The 24,980-nt window shown below is 47.0% G+C and overlaps 3 protein-coding genes and 2 long non-coding RNA genes across 8 annotated transcripts; 2 read left to right on the top strand and 3 right to left on the bottom strand.

The window, feature by feature from the left end:
- Positions 1-1,391: 1,391 nt before the first annotated feature.
- ccdc90b (coiled-coil domain containing 90B) lies at positions 1,392-10,067 on the bottom strand. Of its 2 annotated transcripts, XM_085175732.1 has the most exons (9): positions 9,871-10,046; positions 9,484-9,603; positions 9,305-9,408; positions 9,136-9,237; positions 8,685-8,726; positions 8,510-8,581; positions 8,282-8,335; positions 8,060-8,174; positions 1,392-1,771 (listed from the first exon to the last, which is right to left on the bottom strand). In XM_085175732.1, exons 1-9 carry the CDS (start codon positions 9,920-9,922, stop codon positions 1,713-1,715), a joined length of 720 nt encoding a protein of 239 aa, XP_085031858.1. In that variant the 5' UTR covers positions 9,923-10,046; the 3' UTR covers positions 1,392-1,712. The 2 variants fall into 2 exon arrangements, with proteins under 2 accessions (XP_085031858.1, XP_085031859.1); XM_085175733.1 differs by lacking the exon at positions 1,392-1,771 and having other exon boundaries at positions 8,079-8,174; positions 8,410-8,581; positions 9,871-10,067.
- Positions 2,323-3,330, bottom strand: LOC146510630 (uncharacterized). Its single transcript, XR_014876576.1, has 2 exons — positions 3,228-3,330; positions 2,323-3,089 (listed from the first exon to the last, which is right to left on the bottom strand). It is a non-coding gene; the product is annotated as an uncharacterized LOC146510630 (long non-coding RNA).
- Positions 3,229-4,415, top strand: LOC146510629 (uncharacterized). Its single transcript, XR_014876575.1, has 3 exons — positions 3,229-3,576; positions 3,740-3,919; positions 4,292-4,415. It is a non-coding gene; the product is annotated as an uncharacterized LOC146510629 (long non-coding RNA).
- An 850-nt stretch (positions 10,068-10,917) lies between the features above and the next one.
- On the top strand, positions 10,918-14,983 carry alg8 (ALG8 alpha-1,3-glucosyltransferase). Of its 3 annotated transcripts, none has more exons than XM_085175724.1 (13): positions 10,918-11,051; positions 11,945-12,023; positions 12,124-12,317; positions 12,397-12,506; positions 12,692-12,759; positions 12,945-13,071; positions 13,157-13,260; positions 13,343-13,463; positions 13,569-13,708; positions 13,805-13,944; positions 14,031-14,128; positions 14,276-14,348; positions 14,424-14,983. In XM_085175724.1, exons 1-13 carry the CDS (start codon positions 10,972-10,974, stop codon positions 14,650-14,652), a joined length of 1,563 nt encoding a protein of 520 aa, XP_085031850.1. In that variant the 5' UTR covers positions 10,918-10,971; the 3' UTR covers positions 14,653-14,983. The 3 variants fall into 3 exon arrangements, with proteins under 3 accessions (XP_085031850.1, XP_085031852.1, XP_085031851.1); XM_085175726.1 differs by lacking the exon at positions 10,918-11,051 and adding an exon at positions 11,063-11,316; XM_085175725.1 differs by lacking the exon at positions 10,918-11,051 and adding an exon at positions 11,333-11,650.
- A 2,641-nt stretch (positions 14,984-17,624) lies between these two features.
- Positions 17,625-23,087, bottom strand: guca1d (guanylate cyclase activator 1d). Its single transcript, XM_085175735.1, has 4 exons — positions 22,673-23,087; positions 21,285-21,434; positions 19,200-19,287; positions 17,625-18,949 (listed from the first exon to the last, which is right to left on the bottom strand). The coding sequence occupies exons 1-4, from the start codon at positions 22,865-22,867 to the stop codon at positions 18,816-18,818; spliced, it is 567 nt and encodes a 188-aa protein (XP_085031861.1). The 5' UTR covers positions 22,868-23,087; the 3' UTR covers positions 17,625-18,815.
- Positions 23,088-24,980: the final 1,893 nt, after the last annotated feature.

The raw sequence follows: 24,980 nt of genomic DNA, 5'->3' as shown, positions 1-24,980 counted from the left end.
CCTCCTGAGGCGCAGCTTTTGTGAACTGCGGCAGTTTGTGCCTGTAAATGGAGAGTCCACAGGGCTCAGTGCTAGGACCAATTCTGTTTACATTATACATGCTTCCCTTAGGCAGCATCATTAGAAGACATAGCATACATTTGGATTCAGGAGACAGACACTATCTCTACTTTCAAGATCAGGCTTCAAACTTTCCTTTTTGCTAAAGCATATAGTTAGGGCTGGACCAGGTGACCCTGAATCCTCCCTTAGTTATGCTGCAATAGACGTAGGCTGCCGGGGATTCCCATGATGCATTGGGTGTTTCTTCTTCACTCACTATGTGTTAACAGACCTCTCTGCACTGAATCATATCTGTTATTAATCTCTGTCTCTCTTCCACAGCATGTCTTTATCCTGTCTTCCTTCTCTCACCCCAACCAATCACAGCAGATGGCCCCGCCCCTCCCTGAGCCTGGTTCTGCTGGAGGTTTCTTCCTGTTAAAAGGGAGTTTTTCCTTCCCACTGTCGCCAAAGTGCTGCTCATAGGGGGTCATATGATTGTTGAGTTTTTCTCTGTATGTATTATTGTAGGGTCTACTGTACAATAGAAAGCGCCTTGCGGCGACTGCTGTTGTGATTTGGCGCGTTTTAAATAAAATTTAATTAAATTGAATTAACGTCACAGCAGCCATGTTATTGGTCACATGATGTCATTACAAAGCTCCCACAGCACAAACACCCTCCACCGGTCCAGTTCAGGCGAAGCTAGCAGCTGCAGCCACCTGTCAGCCACAGAGGCCACGCCCCTAATAATGCAAACATGAATCCTTGATACAATTTAAACAGTTGAGTTTTAAATGAGGTCAAAAGACGCCAGTTAACAGGGATCGGGAATCCACTTCCCCTCTCTGGAGGTGTTCTGCCCACCATGGACGAGACCCTGTGGTTCACCCGTAACCCAGGAGGAAAATGATACTTCCGGTCTTTCCTGGGAACACTGGATGTTGCTGCATGAGCTGACCGTGGACGAGCAGGTGAAGATGACATAAAGGCTGTAAACATGTTTGTTTCTGCTGTTGGACGTGGTGACGTGGGAGGTCATAGGTCAAGAGGCCTGACACCATCATGTCTGTGCTCACAGATGCTGCGAAGCACGAACCGGCTTATATGTGCAATGAAAAACAGAAGCTCATACATGTTGAGTTCAGGGCTCCTTAAAAGGAGGAAAATTCACATGAAGTGAAAAAACAGCATTTTTACCTGTTTAAACTTTGTGTAGTGACTTACTGTCATGTTTCAGACACACAGTATCTTCATCTCTGTTAATAACAGACATTTATTCACTGTCAGACCTCAGAGCAGAGCAACAAACTCACGCTGACGGTTTTTGTTTCTTCCAGAAATATCAGAGTTTATGTTTCTGAACTCAAAATCAAAACTTTATTAACAAAAGTGTTTAAGACAAGTTATAAAAAAACATTTAAACTAGTGTTTGAGTCCAAGTTCTACCTCAGTAACAGTACAATCAGCTAGTAACTCGGGTACTTTTAGAGTACTTTTACTCTGTGCCGGTCCTTCTGAAATATAAAGTATGCCGTATATACTGAGTACTTCTACTTCGGATACTCTGAGTACATGTTGCTGATTCTGAGTATTTTCACTCTGTTGGACTCAGATGAAATATCAGTTTTATTCTTCAGGAACTACTTTGTGTGGTGGATGAAGACGAGTCACGGCTTCCAGAAGCGGTAGAGTCCCAGAGCGATGGCGAGGCCGGAGAAGAGGGTGGCTGAGGAGGAGCAGAGCGTCAGCGTTACAGAAATAGTGAAAGTCGGGTCTTCATTCAAACCTCCAAATTAAAAACAGCAAAATTAAATTCTCGCGTTTCTGGAGCTTTGATATAAACTCAGAGCCGACGTTTGTAAAGATGAGTTTGGTTCTGTCTGAAGTTTTAAAGAAGTTCATCATCAGGTTTTAGCACGACAGAAATCAGGTTCTACGTGTGGTCGCAGTGCTGCGGCTCATCCACCTGTGGTGGCTGATGGGTAACAGCCCAGCTTTATGAGTGCTAACATGGCGCGCTAACATGGCGTGCTAACATGGCGCGCTAACATGGCGTGCTAACATGGCGTGCTAACATGGCGTGCCACAGGGTGTGCTAACATGGCGTGCCACAGGGTGTGCTAACATGGCGTGCCACAGGGTGTGCTAACATGCCCAGATAGCAAGGAGACATTGAACAGATGTTGATTTTCCATCTGAACCATCAGAATCGTCAGGCTTGAAATGTCAACACAAAACCAATGTTGAAACAACATTGAAATACTGATGAAACCTGACACTGACATTGAAATAACATTGATTCACTGTTGTTCTGTCATCGTTGATTGTTGATCTATTTATAGTTGACAAGGTGACAACAATCACGTTGAAAAACTATTGATTTATGGTTGAGCAGGAAATTAAAGCTGCTACCACTTGGACTATTCCATAGCCCCCCCTCTCACAGTGGTTCATCCCTTCAGGTAACCATTGTCTTGTACAGTAGAGCGGGACATTAGATTTACTCTCAGCGGAATTGACCGGAGAAGGCATCAGTTCATGCACTGCACTGGCCTGCACCACGATTAATATAAGGTAAGAATGAATGACTTTTGTTCTATTCGTTATTTCCACGGTTGCATTTGAATAACAGTAAAAAACAAACAAACTTGTTAATGTAAAGTTTCGGACAAAATGTGGGAGCCCGAAATTGTGCCTACTTTCATCTTACAATCCGGCAACAAATAAATTGCACTGCGAACAAAGTCAACAAAGAAAACATTTTCGTTTCATACTTTTCCGTTATATTCCCTTACAAAGCTAGCTAGCTAGCTTTAACGCTTCGAGGGTTCCTTTGTTCTTGCCGTCGCCTCGGCGCTTGACCCAGACTTTCGCTCTGTAGTTGCTTTTTAGCATAGTACTACAAAAAATTGTAAATCTGTGATATATGATTGATAAACATAAAGGTAACTGTATAAATGTGTTCAGTGACTTTGTTACTTTTAATGATTGGAGAGCACCCGCTTCGATTCGCACTCAATTCAAACTTTACGTTGCACGCTCACCTAACTTTACGTTGCACGCTCACCTAACTTTACGTTGCACGCTCGCCTAACTTTACGTTGCACGCTCACCTAACTTTACGTTGCACGCTCACCTAACTTTACGTTGCACGCTCACCTAACTTTACGTTGCATGCTCACCTAACTTTACGATGCACGCTCACCTACCTTGCGTTTGCACCTTTTGTCCACACGTAAACTGCGTTTTATTATTTATTTATTAGTTTTTCGCCTCTCACTGCTTAAGCCATTAATCTTTCTGGAATTGTTTTTTTAAACAGATGCGACCTCACAAAAGATATTAGCTATGCTGTCAGACCTGACGACAGCTGTTAACGAACTCCGTGAGGAGGTCAGAGCCATCCGCCATCCCTGCTGAAATGAATCGGTAGATGCTGGGGTACTGCCTCTGGATTTGCCCTTACACAACATTGAGGAGCTAAACAATGCAGAGGCAGCTCTTCAATCATAAGAGGCAAATAAGGCAATGGTAAGTATATAAAGGTTATGTACACTTTGTAACTATAAAGTGTAATAGCTGTCAGATGTGATTTAAATACATAACAACGGCCTGTTGATTAAACACACAAGCACTTGCATACACATTTAAGACATGAGACACGCTAATTCCATCTCTTAAAATGTGTCTATAGGTGAGACGCTTTGCCTTGATTGGAGGGACCACACTGGAGGTGCGAGTCCGCCGTGTAATGGCTTATGCCATTACAAACGAGCTGGCCTCGGTACTCAACTGGGCAGGGAAAAAACCAAGGACCAGACAAAGCAAAAAATGGCATTTAAAGATACAGCGCTCTGCAAATGCATATATGGTGGTAAGTTTTACAGTTTTTTTGCTATATTACTTTGTCTTTCTTAATAACAAGACTTTCATGTCCGGTTAATCTGGAGATGGAGTCTTTGGTCTTTGGCTTGTTTAGTCCTCGGGTTGTAGTTGTACAGCCCGAGGACCCCATGTTTATTTTGTTTTAAAGGCTACACGGCACACCATGCTAAGACTTATCACTTTTTCCGCTCATAGCTCTTTGGGAATCAAATGCGGCAGTTTGCAGATTTACGCCTGGTGACTTTCATGTTTATCAGCCTAGGAGTTTACATACTTTCTCCCCGCTGAAGACAGTTAACAAGAGCTTATTCATATGCTCTAATTCACTTTTTTTGTTTGTGTGTGTGTATTTTTTTCCTAGATGGCCTGACGCAGCAGTTAGGGGCAAACTCTATGTCCGAGTTTGTCTTTGCACAAGCAGTGCAGAAATGGCTCCGATACGCCCCAGATCGTATGGGTATGGGTGGTGCAGGACGCACATCATGCATCCCCATCCCAGAGTAAAAAATTACAAACTTCTGTGAAACATATAAATGTAAATAGGAAACTGTCTTTTAATAAAGTATTTAGCAAACGAAACATGCCTATTGACCTTTTTTTGTTTATTTTTTTTCTCTGTTACATCACATGTAATGCTTTCTTATTTTAGGATATTAATATTGACATGATACATTGTGAGACAGTTGTTGTTGTTTTTTTTATAAAGGGTGTCCAATTTGAGGAATAAGTACAATTATGTGTTTAGGTGGTTTAAGTATTGATGGAAACATGCAGTAGTTTAGTATTGGTTAAAATACCTATAAAGAAAGGTAGATTTCCAGTCATGATTTAACTGTTGTTTTAATAAAAAGCAACTGTGCGAAAGAGGTGGAAAATCAACACCATAGCTCAACAGTGTTTCAATATCAGAATCTGACATTGAATCAATGTCAGGTTTCAACATTGATTCAACATCAAAACCTGACGTTGTTTCAACATTAAAAAAGGGTGCAAGAGTGACGTTAGGTCAACGTCACACTTCAACGTTGGTTCAATGACGTCGCCTGATATTGACTCCACGTTGTTTCAATGTTTCCTTGCTATCTGGGTGGCGTGCCACAGGGCGCGCTAACATGGCGTGTTAACATGGCGTGTTAACATGGCGTGCTAACATGGCGTGCTAACATGGCGTGCTAACATGGCGTGCTAACATGGCGTGCCACAGGGCGTGCTAACATGGCGTGCTAACATGGCGTGTTAACATGGCGTGCTAACATGGCGTGCTAACATGGCGTGCTAACATGGCGTGCCACAGGGCGCGCTAACATGGCGTGTTAACATGGCGTGCTAACATGGCGTGCTAACATGGCGTGCTAACATGGCATGTTAACACGCCATGCGGTGTGCTAACATGGCGTGCTAACATGGCGTGCCACAGGGCGTGCTAACATGGCGTGCTAACATGGCGTGTTAACATGGTGTGCTAACATGGCGTGCTAACATGGCGTGCCACAGGGCGTGCTAACATGACGTGTTAACATGGTGTGCTAACATGGCGTACTAACATGACGTGTTAACAAGGCGTGCTAACATGGCGTGCTAACATGGCGTGCTAACATGGCGTGCTAACATGGCGTGTTAACATGGTGTGCTAACATGGTGTGCTAACATGGCGTGCTAACATGGCGTGTTAACATGGCGTGCTAACATGGCGTGCTAACATGGCGTGTTAACATGGTGTGCTAACATGGTGTGCTAACATGGCGTGCTAACATGGCGTGTTAACATGGCGTGCTAACATGGCGTGTTAACATGGTGTGCTAACATGGCGTGCTAACATGGCGTGCTAACATGGCGTGCCACAGGGCGTGCTAACATGGCGTGCTAACATGGCGTGTTAACATGGCGTGCTAACATGGCGTGCTAACATGGCGTGCCACAGGGCGCGCTAACATGGCGTGTTAACATGGCGTGTTAACATGGCGTGCTAACATGGCGTGCTAACATGGCGTGCTAACATGGCATGTTAACACGCCATGCGGTGTGCTAACATGGCGTGCTAACATGGCGTGCCACAGGGCGTGCTAACATGGCGTGCTAACATGGCGTGTTAACATGGTGTGCTAACATGGCGTGCTAACATGGCGTGCCACAGGGCGTGCTAACATGACGTGTTAACATGGTGTGCTAACATGGCGTACTAACATGACGTGTTAACAAGGCGTGCTAACATGGCGTGCTAACATGGCGTGCTAACATGGCGTGTTAACATGGTGTGCTAACATGGTGTGCTAACATGGCGTGCTAACATGGCGTGTTAACATGGCGTGCTAACATGGCGTGCTAACATGGCGTGTTAACATGGTGTGCTAACATGGTGTGCTAACATGGCGTGCTAACATGGCGTGTTAACATGGCGTGCTAACATGGTGTGCTAACATGGCGTGCTAACATGGCGTGCTAACATGGCGTGCCACAGGGTGCGATTTTAGGACCCTTTTTATTTAATTTAATTTATTTAAGGTTTCAGGCTCCTGATCCGTTCATGGACAAAACTGTGATGATGTTAGATCACGTTCAGCTTCAGCCCCATCAGGACGTGTCGCCTGCTGACATCACTGTACGGTCTGTGACTCGTGGATGGCGTTGTTACCTCACGCTGCATCATCAGACACGGCTAAACGACGACGCTACGTTCTCTGATTTCACTGTAACGTTTATGGACAGACTGAGTCACCGACTGTCTCCAGCGTGTTGAAAAAGTCTTTACACCCGTGAACTTTGACACATTTAGTCAGAAAGTAGCAGAAACCTGTGAAGACGATACGAAGACGATACGTGGTCTCCAAATAAAAATGTGAAGTGTGTTTGTGCCCCTGTACTCAGTGCAATCAGCCCCCCGAAGAAGTCGCGTATTAGCACAGCGGTCTCCAACCTTTTTTGCACCACGGACCGGTTTATGCCCAGACCGGCCTTTAAGGTGTCGCGGATAAATACAACCAAATGAAACTAGTACCGGTACTTAAAAAGAACATTTATTCATAACACACGTGAAAAGACCCAGGAAAACCGAGTAAACGATAAAAACAAAATAACGCTGAAAACCGATAAAAACCTGAAAACTATACATTTCACACCTGAGCCTCAACTCTCGCGGCCCGGTACCAAACGACCGGTACCGGTCCGAGGCCCGGGGGTTGGGGACCGCTGCTGTAGAGAACAGAGTCCACCGGTGTGTGATTTAGTGTCATTATAAACACACCTGCTCTGTGAAGGCAGCACACAGCTCAGGGATGAAGAGGAGTTAGCTTCTATAAAACATCCTGTGAACATCTCGCTGTTCGATCCATCATCCAAAAGTTTCCTACACCTGCAAACCTGCCACGACTCAGAGCGAGCACGGAGAGCTCTGCTCAGAGAAGCTTCCACGAGGCCCACGGTCACTCTGGAGCAGAAACCCACAGCTCAGAGAGCCTGTCCACAGGACAGCTGGAAGTCTGCACAAATCTATGTGGAGATATGGACGAGTGGCAAGAAGAAGCCATTGTTGACAGATAAAAAGTCTCGTCTGCAGTTTGCAGGAGTCATGTAGGGACACAGCAAACATGGAAGACGGTGCTCTGCTCAGACGAGATCAAAGCCTGAGGACTGGAGACTGAGAAGCCTGAACACACAGCAGGAGCTGCAGAGGGACCTGGATCAGAGTCCAGAGCTGAAGCCGGCCGAGCGTCTGTGGCGACACAAACTGCTGTTCACAGACGCGTCCGATCTGAAGTTGAGCTGCTTTAAAACAAAGAACAGAAATGTAGCAGAGCTGGTGGCTCAAAGTGCGACACGGGGCTGGATACAAACGCACACGTCACTGTTTCGTGGTTCAAAGCTTTGATAAGCGTGTGTTTTCATACCACACAGTTGTGTGCTGTTTGTGTTGGTTTGTCACAGAAATTAAACATTAAGTTTGTGACACAACGTGTAAAAGTTGACAGGGAAGCAACATCTACAGCTGCACTCTGTGTACTACAGCGCCCCCTGCTGTCCACACAGAAAACTGGTGTTTCTCTGAGAACAGACATAAAACGTGCTGACAGGCAGCAGCGCAGCGTCAGTGTTCGTCTTCACCGCCGTCGCAGACGCACGGCTCCCGTCTCACCTGCCAGGTAGCGGATCGTCTGCAGTTTCAGGGACTCCAGCAGCGTCTTCAGCGAGGCCACCTGCAGGTCCAGCTTCCTGTTGATCTCCATGTTGTCGTTTTCCAGCTCGGATCTCTGAGCACGAGACACACGTGATGTCATCAGTTAAAACAACCAATGGCGCTGCAGAGCTACAAGCCAACGGTACTTTACAGCATCAGTGCTGCAGCTGTTGTCGTCACCTTGTGATGAAAGTCTGACGTGGCCTCCATCAGCTTCTTCTCCTGCTCAGTGAACTGAGACAAAAACATGAGAGCAGCTTCAGAGACGCGTCACGTCCCACGCTCCTTTAAATTTACCCAAACTGAACCTTTAAGCAGCCGAGGCGAGCGGCGGGCGGCCGGATGAACCGCCCGATGCGTTTTGTTAAAGCTCCGCTGTTCCTGTGGTAAATTCCTCGAGAGCCTCACCATGTCGGAGACCCTGCTCCTCTCCAGGTTGATGTCCAGTTTGGTTTCTGCCATCATCTTCCTGCTCTCCTCCTGCAGATAAAAACATCAGCAGACACGTGGCGTTACAGCGGTGACCTCACGCAGCGTCTGGATGTTTCGCCTGCTAAAGCCCACATGGGATCCTCACGCTCACCTGCAGCCGGTTCTGGAGCTGCTCCAGCTCTCGCTTCATTTTCTGCAGGAACAAAAAGATTTTTAGGAAGTCGGGAACGCTGCAGAGACGATCCAGAACAACCTGCAGATGCTTTCCTCTCTTTGTTAATCTGAGGATTTACTGGTCAGACTAGGACGAGCACGTATGACATCATCAGACACATCGTGACACAGAAGAGGACCAAGAGCAGAGCCCTGTGGGACGCCTGCACCAACTCTTCTTCTTTAGTTCTAACCCGCAGTTATGGTCCAAGGAACCAGAAGCTTCATTAAGGAGCACTGACAGGTCAAATGTGAGCTCCACCATCAGCTGATGAACTTCCTACAAAAACTTCCACATATTTAACAAATCCGAGTAACTGTGACAGACTCGAGGTGTCCAGATGTTAGGAGTACTGGACGATTAGAGAAAAGAAGGAAAGCCGACGTACCGTGTTCTCGGATCGCAGGTTAGCGAACTCGCTCTTCTCCAGGATCACCATGTCCTTCCTGACGGAGTCCAGGTGAGCCATGATCTGCTGCAGCGCGATCTCCTAAAGAAAGAAAAGTCTGTAACTCTGTGGAAACAGCTGGAGGGTGGAGCTCGTCTCTGGTTCCCACCTGATGGGATTTGGTCACCATGTCTTTGTAAACGACGTCCATGTTGGCCGTGGCGAGAGTGACCAGAGCTGAGACGATCAGCTCCGCCTGGTTCTTCTCGAAACCTGCACAAAAACATGTGATGAGTGCTCCGTGTTACAGCCGGTGCTGCACGCCGACACGCCTGACAGTGACCTCACCGCTGCTCTGCAGCTCTGTGACCATGGCGTGGGAATCGAACGTCAGTTTGCGCTGCTCCAGCGGCGTCAGCTCAACCTTCCTCACATCGAAGGTCGTCAGCGGCGCCCCCACATGGAGACCTTTAAAACACACACAAAGGCTGTACACACACACAGGCCACGCCCCTAACAATGCAGACATTAAACTTTGATACAATTTAACCAGGTGAGTTAGTGTAAACGCTTCTGCAGCTGGACTCTGATTGGCTGTCCTTCATTACTGAACCCGATTTATGACCGAAGCGTGAGCTACGTAAACACAGAAACGTCACCGTGACCGGAAACCAGCGTGTCTGCGGTGATTTGGTGAGTCTGTCAGATTTTTGGGGTCCTCTGCTTCAGCCTCACCTCTCCACGTGACCACCCGCTGCCGGAAACACCTCCTCATGAGCACGTTCATCCCGGAAGCTGCTGTGATTTCAGAATTTTTGTGACTTTACTTACAAACTTTGGAGTGTTTACGCACAAATACACACAGCGCTCACAAACCGGAAACTGTCACACCGAGGAAGGCGCAGGCCCTACCCATGCTGCATTCAGGGACTGTGGGTCACAGAAAACACAGTGACAGTTGAGGAGACAGCGCCCCCGGCTGGTGCAGACCGGTGAGGGCGTCAGCGCCGTCGGTGCTTCTTCAGTTTGAACTGAAGCACTCAGATGTTTACATGTAACAAACTTTATGCAAAAACAGCTAAAGATGATGAAATATGACAGATCAGTGTATTTGTTGGAAGTGTTCAGATATTAATTTGCCGTGAGCAGGACGAGTCCATCAGAGGGACCGCTCAGAGACAGAGGCTGACGTGGTTTGGACATCTACAGAGGAGACAGGGTGGAGGCAGGAGGAGGAGCTCAGGGGAGGTTCATGGATGTAGTGAAGGAGGACATGCAGAGGGTTGGTGTGACAGAGGAGGATGCAGGGATAGAGGAGATGGAGGTGGACGATCAGCTGTGGTGCAGCAAGAGGAACTAAGGGACAAAAAGTCTAAGAACATTTAAGAAAAGAGAAGTAAAATCAGAAATTACAAAACTATTTAAAAACAGAAATAAAGAGATATGTTTAAATAGTTTTAATTTTCTTCTCTGAAACTGAAGTTTTTCTTTTAATGAACTAAAGGTTTTAAACGCGGGAGGAAACTTCAGTGTGTGACATTTAAGTCTAGCACAGACGAAGCTCAGAATTCCGACTTTACCTGTCGACTTTGAAAGCATCATTATAAAAGCGAACTTTTTTTTACATAAATAAAGTTCGCTTTTTATGTAAAAAGTTATGTAAATTTTTTATTTATTTTACATAAATATATCAGAGTATAAACAGAGTTTATACTCTGTTTATACTCTGTTTAAAAAATAAATAAAAACAACCAAAAATAAATAAAGTTCACTGAGGAACTGTCCTCCTCGGCTTTGTCAATAAAGTTTGAAGCAGACGTCAGCAGGCCGACTGTCATGGCGGCGGACAGCTGCAGCTGGTTCCCGGCGTTAGCTGTGGGAGTTTCTCTGCTGAAGTGCTTCTTCATCAGCGCGTAGTGAGTCCCAAGTCTTCCTCAGTGTCACCGCGGTTATTAGCCAGCAGCACGTTAACGTTATTTCCTGAACGCGATAACAGTGAGGGCTCTGCGCGCGTGCGTGCGCGAAGGTGTGCGCGGATGAGATCGTTTCGTTTGACTTCGTCTGAAATCCGAGTTTGTTTGAACTTGAAGCCGAGCCTCATCAGCTGCAGGCTGGGCTTCAGGGGTACGCCGTTTTTCTTTAGAGCTTCGTTTTGGCGCTGCTTGATGACGTTTCACACAGGTAATTGACCGTACAGGTACACCCGGGATGCAACAGGGCGTCATATTTAAGTCACTCTGCCGGGTCTACTGAGCTTTAACGAGTGTCAGGAGGCTCAGAGCCCGCGAACGTCTCACGAAGCGCAGCGCCCCGTCTGTGAGGACCGGATCACTGCGGGAAATCTCCCGATTAAAAACCTCGCGCGTGTCTTTCTGTGAGCACAGCGGATGAATCGGATCTTTTTAACTAAGCGGAGTCAGTTTAAAACACTGAGACATTCGGCATGAATACCGCCCAGCTAACACCTCTGTGCTCTGTAAAACACCTAATAAAGGGCTCCACAGTGTACTGAGAGGTGAGCCGGTGACCTTTAACCCTGAGACATGTGACCTTTGTGTCCATGTGAAGTTAAGAAATGAGAAAGTGTTTGAGTACATTTAGATTGATCCTCTGACAGTTCAGGTGTTACTGATGGAGCGCACACCTGCTGTCCTTTAGATGAACGTGTGTATGGTCACTGTGGCCTCGGTGCAGGTGGTGCTCCCCAGGTGGAGGTCAAAAAGCTGAAGCCTCTATCTGTCCAGCTTGGTCTGTTAAACTGCTTTGTGTGTGTGTGTGTGTGTGTGTGTGTGTGTGTGTGTGTCTTCAGCCGGTCGACGGACTTTGAGGTGCACAGGAACTGGTTGGCCATCACGCACAGCCTGCCCGTGTCCAGGTGGTACTATGAGGTGAGGGAGGAGGAGCCACACTCACCTGTAAAATGAAAGCACCTGTGGGAGGCGGTGGGAAAGCTCGCTGATGTTTCACGAGGCGGTTTCTCTCCTGCAGAACGCGTCCGAGTGGACCCTGGACTACCCGCCGCTGTTCGCCTGGTTCGAGTTCGGCCTGTCTCAGGTGGCACGCCGCTTTGACGCAAACATGCTGCAGGTGGAGAAGCTGAACTACGCCAGCCCGGCCACGGTGCTGTTCCAGAGGCTGTCGGTGATCGTCACCGACGTGGTTTTCATCTACGCCGCCAGAGAGTGAGTGTGTCCCCGGGAAACAGCTGGAGCTTCTGACACAGCCGTTTCCTGCGTCCTGATTGGCTCTGTCCTCCTCCAGGTGCTGCAGGTGCGTTCGGGAGCCAAAGGGATCTCGGGACATTTTGAGCCAGCCGTCCTTCGTCCTGGCCGTGCTGCTGCTGTGGAACTTCGGCCTCCTCCTCGTCGATCGTATCCTGCGGCTCTGCCTGTGCGTTAAACTGCCGGCTTCCGCGCGGCTGCGGCGTGAACGCCACCCTTAACGACGCAGCCTGAGCAGTGGCGTTTCAGCCTGTGATAAAAAGCTCCATGTGTTGTGGATGTTGTGTTCCTAATGTTTTGGTCGAGTGCTGGTTTTTCCTTCACTCCCACCTCAGACATTCACTTCCAGTATAACGGCTTCCTGTTCGGGTTCCTGCTGCTGTCGGTGGCCAAACACCTGCAGGTACAAGCTGTGCTCGCACAGCAGCTTAGCATGATTCACAGCTCAGAATAAGCCTCATTCTCTGTCTGAAATGAGCAGTTTTAGCTCCTCCCCCAAGTGGGTGGAGTGTCTGTCCTCTCTCTGTGACATCATACAGTTCCAAGAGTAGAAAAAAGTGATTGTGATGCATCGCCTGTGTGATTCAGTCTCAGCACCTGCAGGGGGCGCTGCTGTTCGCCTTGCTGCTCAACCTGAAGCACATCTACCTGTACGTGGCCCCGGCGTACGGCGTCTACCTGCTGAGGAGTTACTGCTTCACTCAGGACAACAAAGGTGAGGTCCGACGCATGGCTCCTCCTGCTGGTGCGAGAGGGTACTGCGTCTGTGCCGGACTACTGACCACGTGTTTATTTTGCAGACGGCTCCATCAGGTGGTCGAGCTTCAGCCTGCTGCGCCTGCTGGCTCTGGGCGCCATCGTGACCTCTGTCTGCGCTCTGTCCTTTGGCCCTTTCATCGCCATGGTGAGAGGTCACCGCAGTGTTTGTTTGTTACTGAAGGTCGCTCGACGGCGCCATGACCTGACGATGCTCGTTTGCCTTTCAGGGGCAGCTCCCTCAGGTGCTCTCCAGGCTCTTCCCCTTTAAGCGCGGTCTCTGTCACGCCTACTGGGCGCCGAACATCTGGGCGCTCTACAACGTGCTGGACAAAACCCTGGCGGTGCTCGGTGAGGCTCCGCCCCCTCTGTTTACAGGACATTAAAACCACGCCATGATGTGGAGGAGGCGGATGGCGGTCTGAGCTCTGTTTTTTTTTTTTTTTTTCCCTCCAGGTGTTCGCCTGAAGCTGCTCGAGGAGGCGGAGCTTCCCCTGGCGTCCATGACAGGCGGGTTGGTTCAGGAGTTTGAGCACTCGGTCCTCCCCTCCGTGACGCCCGCCGTCACGCTCGTCTGCACGCTGCTGTCCATCCTGGTGAGTCGAGCTGGACGCTGAGACCCTGAGCTGAACCCGATTGTGTTCACGTGTGGGTGTGGTCACGCTTTAACGATCTCCTCCTCTTCTCTGAAGCCGGCGGCGGCGTCCATCTGGCTCCGCCCTCGCGGTGCTCGGGGCTTCCTACGCTGCCTGCTGCTCTGCGCTCTGGGCTCCTTCATGTTCGGCTGGCATGTCCACGAGAAGGCCATCCTCATCGCCATCCTTCCCCTCAGGTGAGCGCCGACCTGTCCTGTCACATGATGATGTCATCAGCTGACGGTGCGGTTTGAACGATTTCGCCTCGTTTCTCCTCCCGCAGCATCCTGGCGGTGGAGAGCAGAGAGGATGCTGGGATCTTCCTGATCCTGGCCACCACAGGTCACTACTCCCTGTTCCCGCTGCTCTTCACGCCCGCAGGTAAACAGGAAGTCGTTTAATCACTACGTTTGCTCAGCTAGCATAAATGCGCGAGAGCGCCGCTCGCCAGGGGCTCCAGCGTGCAGCAGATTCAACATCACTGCGTTTAGATGATGATGATGATGATGATGGTGGTGTGTTTTTCAGAGCTGCCCATGAAGGTGGCGCTCATGCTGATGTTCAGCATCTTCTCCTTCACTGCTCTCAGGAAGCTGCACAGGTAAACACAAACACTACAGTATCAGTGTACTTTACTTTTAGTATTTTAGAAGTAATCGGATTACTCTGCCCTCAGTGCTCAGGGGTTTCTGCTCCATCCTCTGGAGGTTATCTACCTGCTGGGGTTGGTTGCCGTGGCGATCGCCTGTGAGGTTGTCTTCCCGCTGTCGCCGTGGCAGCAGAGGCTGCCCTTCCTCCCCCTGCTGGTAACTTCGGTGTACTGCGCCGTGGGAGTTTGTTACGCCTTCCTGTGCCTGTATGCCAGCCTGCTGCTGCGACGGGAGGACAAACCTAAACTGCTGTGACACGTCGCGGGTTCGACCCCCAATACCTCTGCCTCCGAGCAAGGCGCCGACACGACTGCTCACGGGGCCGCTGTGGCAGGAAGTAGCTGAAAGTGAGCTGAGGATGCAGCAGGAGGCGCTCTGAGACGTCCTCTGAGCAGCAGCGAGAGGAGCTGAGGCTCTGACGGAGGCTGGAGCTGCGAGGAAGAACCCGACTGTAACTCCACCCAAAACTGCAGAAAGGGCGAGCGGCAGTGAGAGAGTGTTGGTGCAAAGACCTCGAGTGGACCAAAGCTGGACGCACAATGTTTTTAGCAGCTTTGTCTGATTGTTTAATAAAAAGATGAACAAATCTGTGTGTGTTGCACTCTGACTTTGATAAAGGGCTGAAGATTCAAACGTTGTTCCCGCAGCAGGTCTGACTTCAACATCCTGCTGTATGAGAACTCCTCGTTTGTGTATTCATTCGTCCAAAGGCACAACTACTTATCAACGACTCACAAAAGCACAGCGCTCATCTTTGATCAGAAACACGACAAGTTCAGTCAGCATGTGTCTGCAGATTTACAACCACAGTAACATCAGCGCAGCTGAAAACTGTCAAAAACAAGAAAACAAGTGACAGGATCACTTCAGCATTCAAACATCTTTATACGCTAAAATATATAATCAAGCTAAAACATAACTAAACAGGAGACCAAAAAAACAGGAAACTTTAAATGTGCACCAACAGCTGATTCAGCACATGAACCGAGTCCCCCACGACCAGGTTTTATGATATTTAAGCTTTAGCTAATAATCACCCAGCAGACTCCTGGCTGGTTCCTCAGGGTTCCACTGGACTTACTGGAAATCAGAAGCTGGACTTTGGATTGCACGTTGGATCTGCGACAGGCAGACCCCTTCACCTGACTCTGAATTGATTTTAATCATGTGCTTCATGAGAGACACTAAACCGAACTACTCATCATCATCATCATCAGTAAGTCCATCCAGCTGCTCTGAGATTGTAAACAGCTGCAGTGCCATCGCGTTATTGGATCAAAGTACAAAACTTTATTGTTTTTGACTTTTTTGCCAGCAAAGTATCGATAAAGGTTCTTAAAAAATGAAAACACGGTGTTTGGGGTTTTTATACATTCTTTAATGGGGCTAAATGAAAAGCACACAGTTTGCTTAAAAGCTGTATTGATAAGGCAGCACAATACGGGAGAGGTTAGAACTGACGATTTTACAGGACACCATAAAAATCTGTTGCACTGTAGGACCTGTTAGCTTAGCTGGTCAGACATCCTCAGACCCTCCTGACGTGGTCACACATGTCACCTTGTAAAAATAAAAACATTTAAAACATTCAATCGAGCGACCTGTGCCACCTCTGGTTTTTTTCCCCCTTTTCCCAAATTTTGCTTATGTCTGATTTATTTTTCATAAGTAGGTGAATGCAAACTTCATCTAAACTCTGGTCCTGCTGTTGGTGTGTATCCTGTGGATGGATACTCTTAATTTACGCTAACATTATAAAAGGAGGTTACTCAGTGTGCCGACACGTTATTATACCTAATCCTCCTCATTAACCTGCTCTCTTCTCTTTGATTTATTATTAGTGCTGACTGGCTGCAGATGAACCACCACACAGATATAAAGCCAGGGAAGGCGGAGCATGAAGGTTGGCAGTTAGCATAGTTGCTTTTGTAGTTCTCTGTATTATGAGTTGAGCTGGGACCCACAGTCTTCAGTTTTGGTTAGATAGGAAGCAGATGGTTGGTTCACAGCCTTCTTTGTCTTTTCTTTATCTGTTTTTCCTTTGAGAGTAACTTTATTTTCATTATTATAACATCAGCAGTGTGGTGACAACTCATATTAGGTTTTCTGTGTGCCTTTGAATTTGAAGTTATAACATGTTTGGGGGCTTGTCCGGGACACAGGACCTCTCATACCTTACAACACTGTACAGTCTAGTAGGGGTGGGGGGAAAATCGATACTGTGTAGCATGGTGATATTTTGTTTGCTAATAATGTATGGATACAGGGACAGCAGAAATCGATATTTTGTTACAAAAAGGTTTTTGTGCTCTGACTTCAGAGCATGTTGATCCTTTTTCTGAGCAAGAATCGTGACATTCCTTCACTGTCCAAATGTGTTTAATAAACATGACAGTTTACTTATTTTAATTTAAGACATGTTTTATTTTAATTAAGTTTAAAACTCTTTTATTTAATGTAAAATTATATTTTGTTTTAATTTACTTTCAAATTCTTCAGTTGCTGAAGGGGCTGCATAGTTTTCATAAACTGCATAGTTCAGAATAGCTATAATTGTACCAGATGGTTGATTCAGTTAAGTTGGACTAGACTGTAATACAAACCGTTCAGTTTGTCAACAATCAAACTGAAATGAGAGAAAGACTGAGTGTGAGACTTTGATATTAGAGAAAATGAATATTGATAAAGTTTACCTTTATGTACAGAATCTGAATATCGCAAAATATTTTAAAAAATTGCAATAATATCGTATCGTGGGATGTATGGTGATTCCCACCTCTACAGTCTATACAGCAGAGCTCCATGATATGCAGATGTCTTCCTGTTTAAACTCTACCCCAAAGGTTTTTCTCCTGAAATGACCAGAAAACTTGTTTTTGATATACGGTTTTCATAACGGTGATAAAATCATTGGATATGTTGTATATTTGAGATTCCTCTGTTTAACTGTCCTCCACCCTTCATCAATGACACATCCTCAGGTATAATAATTCCTCTCCAAAATGGTGGAAATGTGCGCCTGTTCACTACGTTTAACTGAAGACAGCAGGACATTCATCTACATAAACCTGCTGAACCTTTCAGTAGATTCAGAAGAAAGTGATCAGTGGGTAAAAAGCGTTTCATCTGTAGGTACTGCTACTGAAATCAGTTCAGGAATGAATAAAAGTGCAATTCCAGCAATGGCCACTAGATGCCATCTCTAATTCTCATTCAAAAAGCACAATTTCTGAGTAAGTGTGCAGGTGCTCACATCTTCATTAATATCATGTTGAGGCTTTGATGTGTTAGCTTGGTTCACTGGGAGGAGTACTTCTCTCTGAGACGTCGAGCAGTAGATAGTGGCATACAAATGAGGTCAAGCTTAGTACTTGAGTAAATGTACTTAGTCCTCCACTGTGAGTGAGATGATAGGTTGTTCTGCCCTCAGGTGCCCCAGTTTGGTCCGGCCTGACCCGAGTGGACCTTTGGACTGGCCTGCGGCCAATTGAGGTGATGGAGCAGCTTTGGTCCCTGAATGCACCGCTTCACTCTGATATGGAAAGTGGATTTATCGACCCCACAGACTGTGTGGTGAACACATCACGGCTGCAGGATGTGTTTGAAACATTTAGTCTTGTCCTCAAAGACATGAACCTGTGGGGGTGAAAGATGATGAAGCCTCCTCCAGAGGAAGAATCAGATCCTTTGGCAGCATTAAGAGGATCAGCTGTAAGGTAATCTCCTGGCTCACAGAGACGGCACCTTCTCCAAATCACTGTCTCAGTATTACAAAAACTATTAGCACACAAATCGCTCTGGCAGTATTCTCAGACATGGAGGCATAGCCACAGTTCAGGTCCTTTTACTGTGCTGCTGTCTCAGTATTGATGGACTGTTTGTTTGCAGAAAGTGTAGCTTGAAGCTTTTCTTATAGATCAAAGTCAGACGAATAAATCTGGGGAGAAAATCTTTGATGTTGAGATGTTGAAAGGTTTTTCTGAAAGCTTGTAGTAATTGGAAGAATTATTACTATTAGTTATTATCATTATTATTATTATTGGTAGTTGTTTTTATTAATGCTGCTGTTAAAACTCAACCTCAGGTATCTCAACTTTCTGATCCTCAGTCCAGCGTCAGTGCGACAGTTTTTCTAAATAGTTGAAGCAGAAATTAGCAAAATGTTGGATAAATGAGGTTCTCTATGGCAAAGGAATATGAGACCTTGTTCCCACTGCAGTGGTGTTGGTTCCATACATATAGCACATACAAGAGAAAGACTTGGTGGCACCACAAACTCCTGGTCCAGGGGGACCTGCAGCAGGAGGGGATTGGCAGATGCAGCTCACAGAGTCCATCATGACCATCATCAGGCTTCCTCTCTGTAATGTTAAACCTGTCCAAACGGCCAATCACAGCTCACTGCTTCCACGTTTCTCTCATTGGTTGTTCCCCGTCCGGCCCTGAATAATGATCAGTAAGACCGGCGTCAGGTCCATCAGGGTCTTCAGCATGTCCATGATATCTTCGTGGTCTTTGGCTCCCTCGATGAACTCCTCCAGGGTCAGCTCACCTGCAGGGTCAGAGGTCAGAATCCATAATTTAATAAACAAAATGCCTCTTAAACACAACACAGACCAAAATGTGGAAAAGCTGCCCATCAGTTATATAGTGGGAAGTCGTTTGGGGTGTCGGTCGGATCTTCAACGGTTTGTTTACTAATTATTTGGTTGATTGTTGGCTGTCGTGCGACTTTGGTCCAGATCTGGCAGAGAGGAGTTACAGAGTTTACTATCTGAGCTGGGCTCAGCTGTCCTCATTACCTTCTCCTTTCACATCAATCCTCTCAAATATGAGCGAGACGATTTCCTCGGGGTCGATGTCTTTGTTCCGGGTGATGTCTTGGATGGCCTGCAGATGGAGACACCAAGGACAAATAAAAAGGTTCTCAATAAGTTTCTGAACCATGAAGATGAGTCAGCGTTCAGTAAAATAATCTCTGACTGAGCTCAACCTTTTGTATCGGTCAGTTTCAGGTTTTTCATAACTAGGGATGGGTACCGGTATCCCGTGCCATGATGGCACCGGTTGTGACATAAACGGTAGTAACCAGACCGAAAAGATGTCATACACTTTGGATTCTAGCCAATCATTTTACCTTTCCAAGCGTAGTAGGCGGGTCCAGGTACGTACGTTCTTTTAGAGCAGAGCTACAGATTAAAAATGCCCAAGGCGAAGCGGTCAAAGTCTGGCTGTACTTCACAGCAAAAGATGCAAACTCAGCAGCTGCAACAAGTGCTTTAAGCTGATACTGTGATGCTGTCAAAGGAGGTAACACCTCAAATCTGATGAAACACCTGGCGACGCATAGCGTTTTTTTTAAAAGCCGAGAAATGCGCCGTATTTGATAGCTTGCTGCGAGACCTCACACCGAGCACATCTACTGTGGGTGTGGTGCCTGTTATCGACCCGGAGTTAGCAACATCCCCCAAAAACCCGAAGAGGAGAGTCCTGGCCCCTAGCCCTGCCAGTGTAGCAGAAATGATGAGGATGATGATGCAGCAGCAGCCGTTCTTCTCTGCGTGAGTAGCTTAATGTTGTTCGTGTGTAATTTACGTTGAGTAGGCTAACCACGTTATTACATTAATGCATGTAAGGTGAACTAGCAAACATCATCATAGCTACATGCAGCTGTCTTCTTGTTTGATGGCAGATACTCCCTTCACCCTGGACAAAAAGGCTAAAATGACCAAAGAAAAAGTGGAAAACAGTTAAACATGAGAGGTTTTTGGACAAAGTTTGTGTTTTTTCCATTGATTAAGCTGCTTCCAGCCAAGAGTGATACCATATATGCCCCATAGCTGCAGAAAAGACTAACATTGTTATCTTTTTACAAAAAACAGCTGAACATGAGAGGTTTTTGGACAAAGTTTGTGTTCTCCATTCTTTAAGCACCGTTTAAGCACCTTTCAAAAGTACCGGTTTGGCACCGGTATCGGATAAAACCTAAACGATACCCATCCTTATTCATAACTGCTGCTGCAGGGATCGCTCAGTCCAAAGAAGAAGAACCAATGATGTCACGAGGTTCTTCTTCACCACCATGAAAGCCTGAAACAAACACGGGTTCCTGTCAGGAGCGATTCAGCTGTAAAAGATCAAAGAATCCACGTTAGGACGCAAACAGAGGACCTGGAGGGGGCGTGGTGGTCTCAGCAGCTGTTTGCTAAGTTGTTCATGTTCAGCTTGGAAGGAACCCTTTTATAATGCTAACTCATATTTCGTATCTGACGAGTGAGCATTCGGCCACCAGTCTGGTTACTCTGCAGGGAACGACCAGTACTGTGGTTTAGCTCACGGTATCCGTGTCCGAGGCGCCGTGATGACCAACTCCAGAAGCTGAATCAGATGTTTCCGATGCTTTAAAGATATCCTGGTAAATGTAATCTTGTTCTCCATGTTCTCTGGTCCACGACTGGTCAGAACACAAAGGGAACGGCTTGTTCCACTTTCAGCAGTTTCCTTGACTGATTGATTGAGCTCCGAGGATTAGCAGCCATCTAAGTTCAGAGCTAATCCAGCCCTGTTCTCTGTGCTGCTGATTCAGGATCCATGTGGAGAGGGGCGCTCTTGATTTCAGTCCAACTTTCCTGTAAAGCTGGAAATATTGCAGATTGTCTAGTGTGTGAGTTTGAAACCAGTTTTCTATAAATACATAAACTTTCTGTGGGACTAAGACGAAATGTAATTGCTGCACCGACCTTAAACGACACCATGACACCATTTGGAGCTCGGGCCGGTGTCAGTGGGATTAAGCTGTCTTAAGATAGAAGCTGAGAAGGCAGCATTAAAAAGCTCAAAGACACGAGAAGATTAAGCCGGTGTCAGCGTGGTGGTGAGTTCATTACCGTGAAGATGGTCTCCAGCTCCTCCTTGTCGATCTTTCCGTTGCCGTCCTGGTCGAACAGTTTGAAGTACCACTTCAGTTTCTGGTTGATTTCTCCCTTCAGCATCAGGCTGATGGCTGCGATGTACTCCACGAAGTTAATGTAGCTGTCCTGCAGACACGAAGCAGGGAGTTAAAACCATCAGCGAGGGGGCGTTCAGGGACATCCTGTAAGATTCAGACCTCAGTTTTAATATGGACATTTGTTCAGCTTCACAAAACCAAAGCAGAGCAAACGTGACAGAGAGTCTGATGCTGCCGTTCAGCTGAGCAGGTTTATGTTACTGTGATGCTTACACGGGTTTTATGACCAGTTTACACACAGCAGCTGATTTAGAGTGACAGCAAACTCGTAGATGAGACTAACAATCATCAGCATTCTTGGGCTGCACATTCACCGATCACCTGACACTGAATCTCAGCTCCTGATTGGTCAGACCGCAGCTTCAGTCCATCACGTGGTGCTCAGTTTGAGGACTCAAAGAGCTTTTTTCACCACGCAGGTTGGAGGAGCCCAGGATCGAACCCCCAACATCCACATTATAAAACCACCTCCTCCAGTCTCCACACAAACCATTCATGTCTCCAGGCCTCTGTGGGAGGACCTCTGACACCTGAACATCCACCCAGTTCCAGCTTTATTGAAATTCAATTCAATTCAATTTTATTTATATAGCGCCAAATCACAACAAAAGTCGCCTCAAGGCGCTTCATATTTCAAAACGAGGGATTTCTGATTTGAAGATGTGGTCGCATAGCAACAGCTGCCCAGGCGACACACTGTCAACAGGTTTCTGTGTAAAACTTTATCATCAGCCTTGTATGTGAACCACGAGCTTCTATGTCCACTACTTTAAAAACAGCCTTTAGATATCTGATCATTGGTACATCCTGTATCCACAGTCAGATTTATCAATCAGCAAAGCCCGGTCAGCATTATTGATTATTGATTGGGCTCATTCACAAGCTGCAGGCTCTCAGCTCAGCCTTACAAGCAGCAGGTCGAGTTTTCTCTCATGAATCAGACGTTTTCATTTCAAAGCACGTCCCATGTAGAGCCTTTTTAATCTGAGCTTTCATGTGACCTTTAACCCCACTTTAGTGACACTCGTCTCAAATCGATATCAATGCCTCATAACTAGCTGTCATACTACCAGCCTGATATAACAGTTATATGTCGTTATTGGAGGTTTTGGTCAGAAATAGACGAAATATTCTGAAAACAAAAGCACTGAGGTGCAGGAAAGACAACCAGCTCTAAACCCGTCGCCGTGTCAGATTACTTTTACTTTCCTGCAGAAGCCGCGTCCTATAAACATGGAAGGCTGGGCAAAGTGACGTGGAACGCACCCCGTCCATGTCGAAGGTGAAGAAGACCTGCTCCACGTAGCGGTTGGCGTCCTCGTTCAAGCCCTTCAGGTTGAGTATGGCCTTCAGCTCGAACAGCGTGATGAGGCCCGACGGAGACTCCTTCATGAACTTGTTGTACCAGTGGTTCATGTCCTCGGCCAGGATGTCGTCCAGGCTCGAGCCGTGGTTCCCCATGGCGGAGGAGGAGGCCCGGTGCGCTGCTTGTTAGAGGCGGTCTGCAGTCCTGCGATCCTCCTCAGGACAGGAAACTCCACAGAAGACGATCAGGCTGCAGGCGGCGGCTCGAGGTGGCCCACATCCAGGCTGCCGTGACTCTGCAGGCGCCGAGCGAACCTCAGGACTCTGTAACCCTCTTAGGTCCTGCAGGAAGAACCAAAGAAGCCTGAAAATAACTCCCTAATGAGATCACCACAGGGCTGTGGGCCGATCCAGGACAGGAGCCTGCAGGAGGCGGGACGGCCCTGGAAGCACAATTATGTAACCGGCTCACCTGGCAGGCTGCGTTCACACAGAGAGGTTTCCCAACGTGACGCCCACGCAGGACGCTCCTCGCTGCTCAGCTGACGGGATGTGCAGGCTCCTAGAAACCTGGAGAAGCTGCTTCCTCGGTGCAGCTCCTTCTTTCCCACGAGCAGGCAGTGAAAACGAGAACAGATGATTTCAAACCTCTGCTGTGTGTCAGTCACCCATGGCCGTTTCCTTAATTATTCCACCCAACGCCTGAAACCATCTGAGCATCAGCGGCCTCAAGCAGAGACGTACGGCGCTCTAACCAGATCATCCAGGCGGCGGCTCGACCTGCAGGTTGAATCAGAGCTGAGACGTCCTGCTGGTCACACTTTCATCAAACTAAAATAAACACAGTTTCTGGTCACTTTGACCTGATCAGTGAGTTTTTGTTTTTGTTTAGTCCCTTTATTATTGTTGAATCGTGACCTCTGACCTTAGCTCAGAAGCCTGCAGGTCTTCTTCAGGGTTCTTCTCTGAAGAGTAATTTTGGTCGACCGGTCACTCCTGGGAAGGTTCACCCACTGTGGGTTTTCTCCCACTGATGATGTCACTGACTCAGCTGTTTCTTTACATCACAGCAGGACGTGTCTGAGATCTTTGGCCTGCTTCACTTTGTCTCACTGAGGTCGGTCAGGACGTCATGTTCATCATCTCATCGTACCTGATCTGATTTCATGATGGTCTCTAAATTTTGAGAGGATTTTTTTTTCTTGTGTTTTGACCTTAAAAGTTTTTACCTGCTGCTGAACGAGCGAACGAAGTTTCACTAGTTTGTCATTATTATCAGGAAGTCCTAAAAACTCCCTGAAAAGCCTTCAGCTGATCCAAAATGCTGCAGCAAGAGTCCTGACAGGGACTAGAAAGAGAGAGCAGATTTCTCCTGTTTTGGCTTCCTGTTAAATCCAGAATTCAAAATCCTGCTCCTCACATACAAGGTCTTAAATAATCAGCCCCATCTTATCTTAATGACCTTGTAGTACCATATCACCCTATTAGAGCACTTCGCTCCCGCTCTGCAGGCCTACTTGTTGTTCCTAGAGTATTTAAAAGTAGAATGGGAGGGAGAGCCTTCAGTTTTCAGGCCCCTCTTCTGTGGAACCAGCTTCCAGTTTGGATTCAGGAGACAGACACTATCTCTACTTTCAAGATTAGGCTTCAAACTTTCCTTTTTGCTAAAGCATATAGTTAGGGCTGGACCAGGTGACCCTGAATCCTCCCTTAGTGATGCTGCAATAGACGTAGGCTGCCGGGGATTCCCATGATGCACTGGGTGTTTCTTCTTCACTCACTATGTATTAACAGACCTCTCTGCATTGAATCATATCTGTTATTAATCTCTGTCTCTCTTCCACAGCATGTCTTTATCCTGTCTTCCTTCTCTCACCCCAACCAATCACAGCAGATGGCCCCGCCCCTCCCTGAGCCTGGTTCTGCTGGAGGTTTCTTCCTGTTAAAAGGGAGTTTTTCCTCCCCACTGTTTCCTCCTCACACGTTGTGTACCATTGTAATAGATTATTGTTCATTTGGACTACGATGAGTCTTTATTTGTAAAGATAAAACTTTTTAAAAGTTAAAAGTCTCAAATTTCTACTCTGAACTTCACCAGTGGGCCAGACTTGTACAGCTGACCTTCATGTGTTTATCGCCCCTGATAAGTTTGCGTTATTAGGGGCGTGTCCTGTTTGACTAACAGGCAGCTTCCTCGTCGCGCTGCAGCTGTGAGGATGTGATGGAGGAAACGTGCAGCAACTCTTTATTTCTTTGAGCACTACCAGAT

The sequence above is a fragment of the Neolamprologus multifasciatus genome, chromosome 10, assembly GCF_963576455.1.
Source record: "Neolamprologus multifasciatus chromosome 10, fNeoMul1.2, whole genome shotgun sequence".
Classification (NCBI taxonomy): domain Eukaryota; kingdom Metazoa; phylum Chordata; class Actinopteri; order Cichliformes; family Cichlidae; genus Neolamprologus; species Neolamprologus multifasciatus.
Note: the sequence above shows the minus strand (reverse complement) of the source record. Positions and strands in the feature narration are given on the sequence as shown.

What these genes read in the sequence shown, in the direction of transcription:
- alg8 (XM_085175724.1), top strand. Translation starts at nt 10,972, where the DNA reads ATGGCGGCGGACAGCTGCAGCTGGTTCCCGGCGTTAGCTGTGGGAGTT. An exon ending in TTGGCCCTTTCATCGCCATG is followed by an intron (nt 13,261 to 13,342) that starts GTGAGAGGTCAC and finishes TTTGCCTTTCAG; the next exon opens with GGGCAGCTCCCTCAGGTGCT. An exon ending in GCACGCTGCTGTCCATCCTG is followed by an intron (nt 13,709 to 13,804) that starts GTGAGTCGAGCT and finishes TCTTCTCTGAAG; the next exon opens with CCGGCGGCGGCGTCCATCTG.
- guca1d (XM_085175735.1), bottom strand. Translation starts at nt 22,867, where the DNA reads ATGGGGAACCACGGCTCGAGCCTGGACGACATCCTGGCCGAGGACATG. An exon ending in AGCTGGAGACCATCTTCACG is followed by an intron (nt 19,288 to 21,284) that starts GTAATGAACTCA and finishes CTCCATCTGCAG; the next exon opens with GCCATCCAAGACATCACCCG. An exon ending in GATTGATGTGAAAGGAGAAG is followed by an intron (nt 18,950 to 19,199) that starts GTAATGAGGACA and finishes CTGACCCTGCAG; the next exon opens with GTGAGCTGACCCTGGAGGAG.
- ccdc90b (XM_085175732.1), bottom strand. Translation starts at nt 9,922, where the DNA reads ATGAACGTGCTCATGAGGAGGTGTTTCCGGCAGCGGGTGGTCACGTGG. An exon ending in ACCTGCGATCCGAGAACACG is followed by an intron (nt 8,727 to 9,135) that starts GTACGTCGGCTT and finishes TTGTTCCTGCAG; the next exon opens with AAAATGAAGCGAGAGCTGGA. An exon ending in AGCTCCAGAACCGGCTGCAG is followed by an intron (nt 8,582 to 8,684) that starts GTGAGCGTGAGG and finishes TTTTATCTGCAG; the next exon opens with GAGGAGAGCAGGAAGATGAT.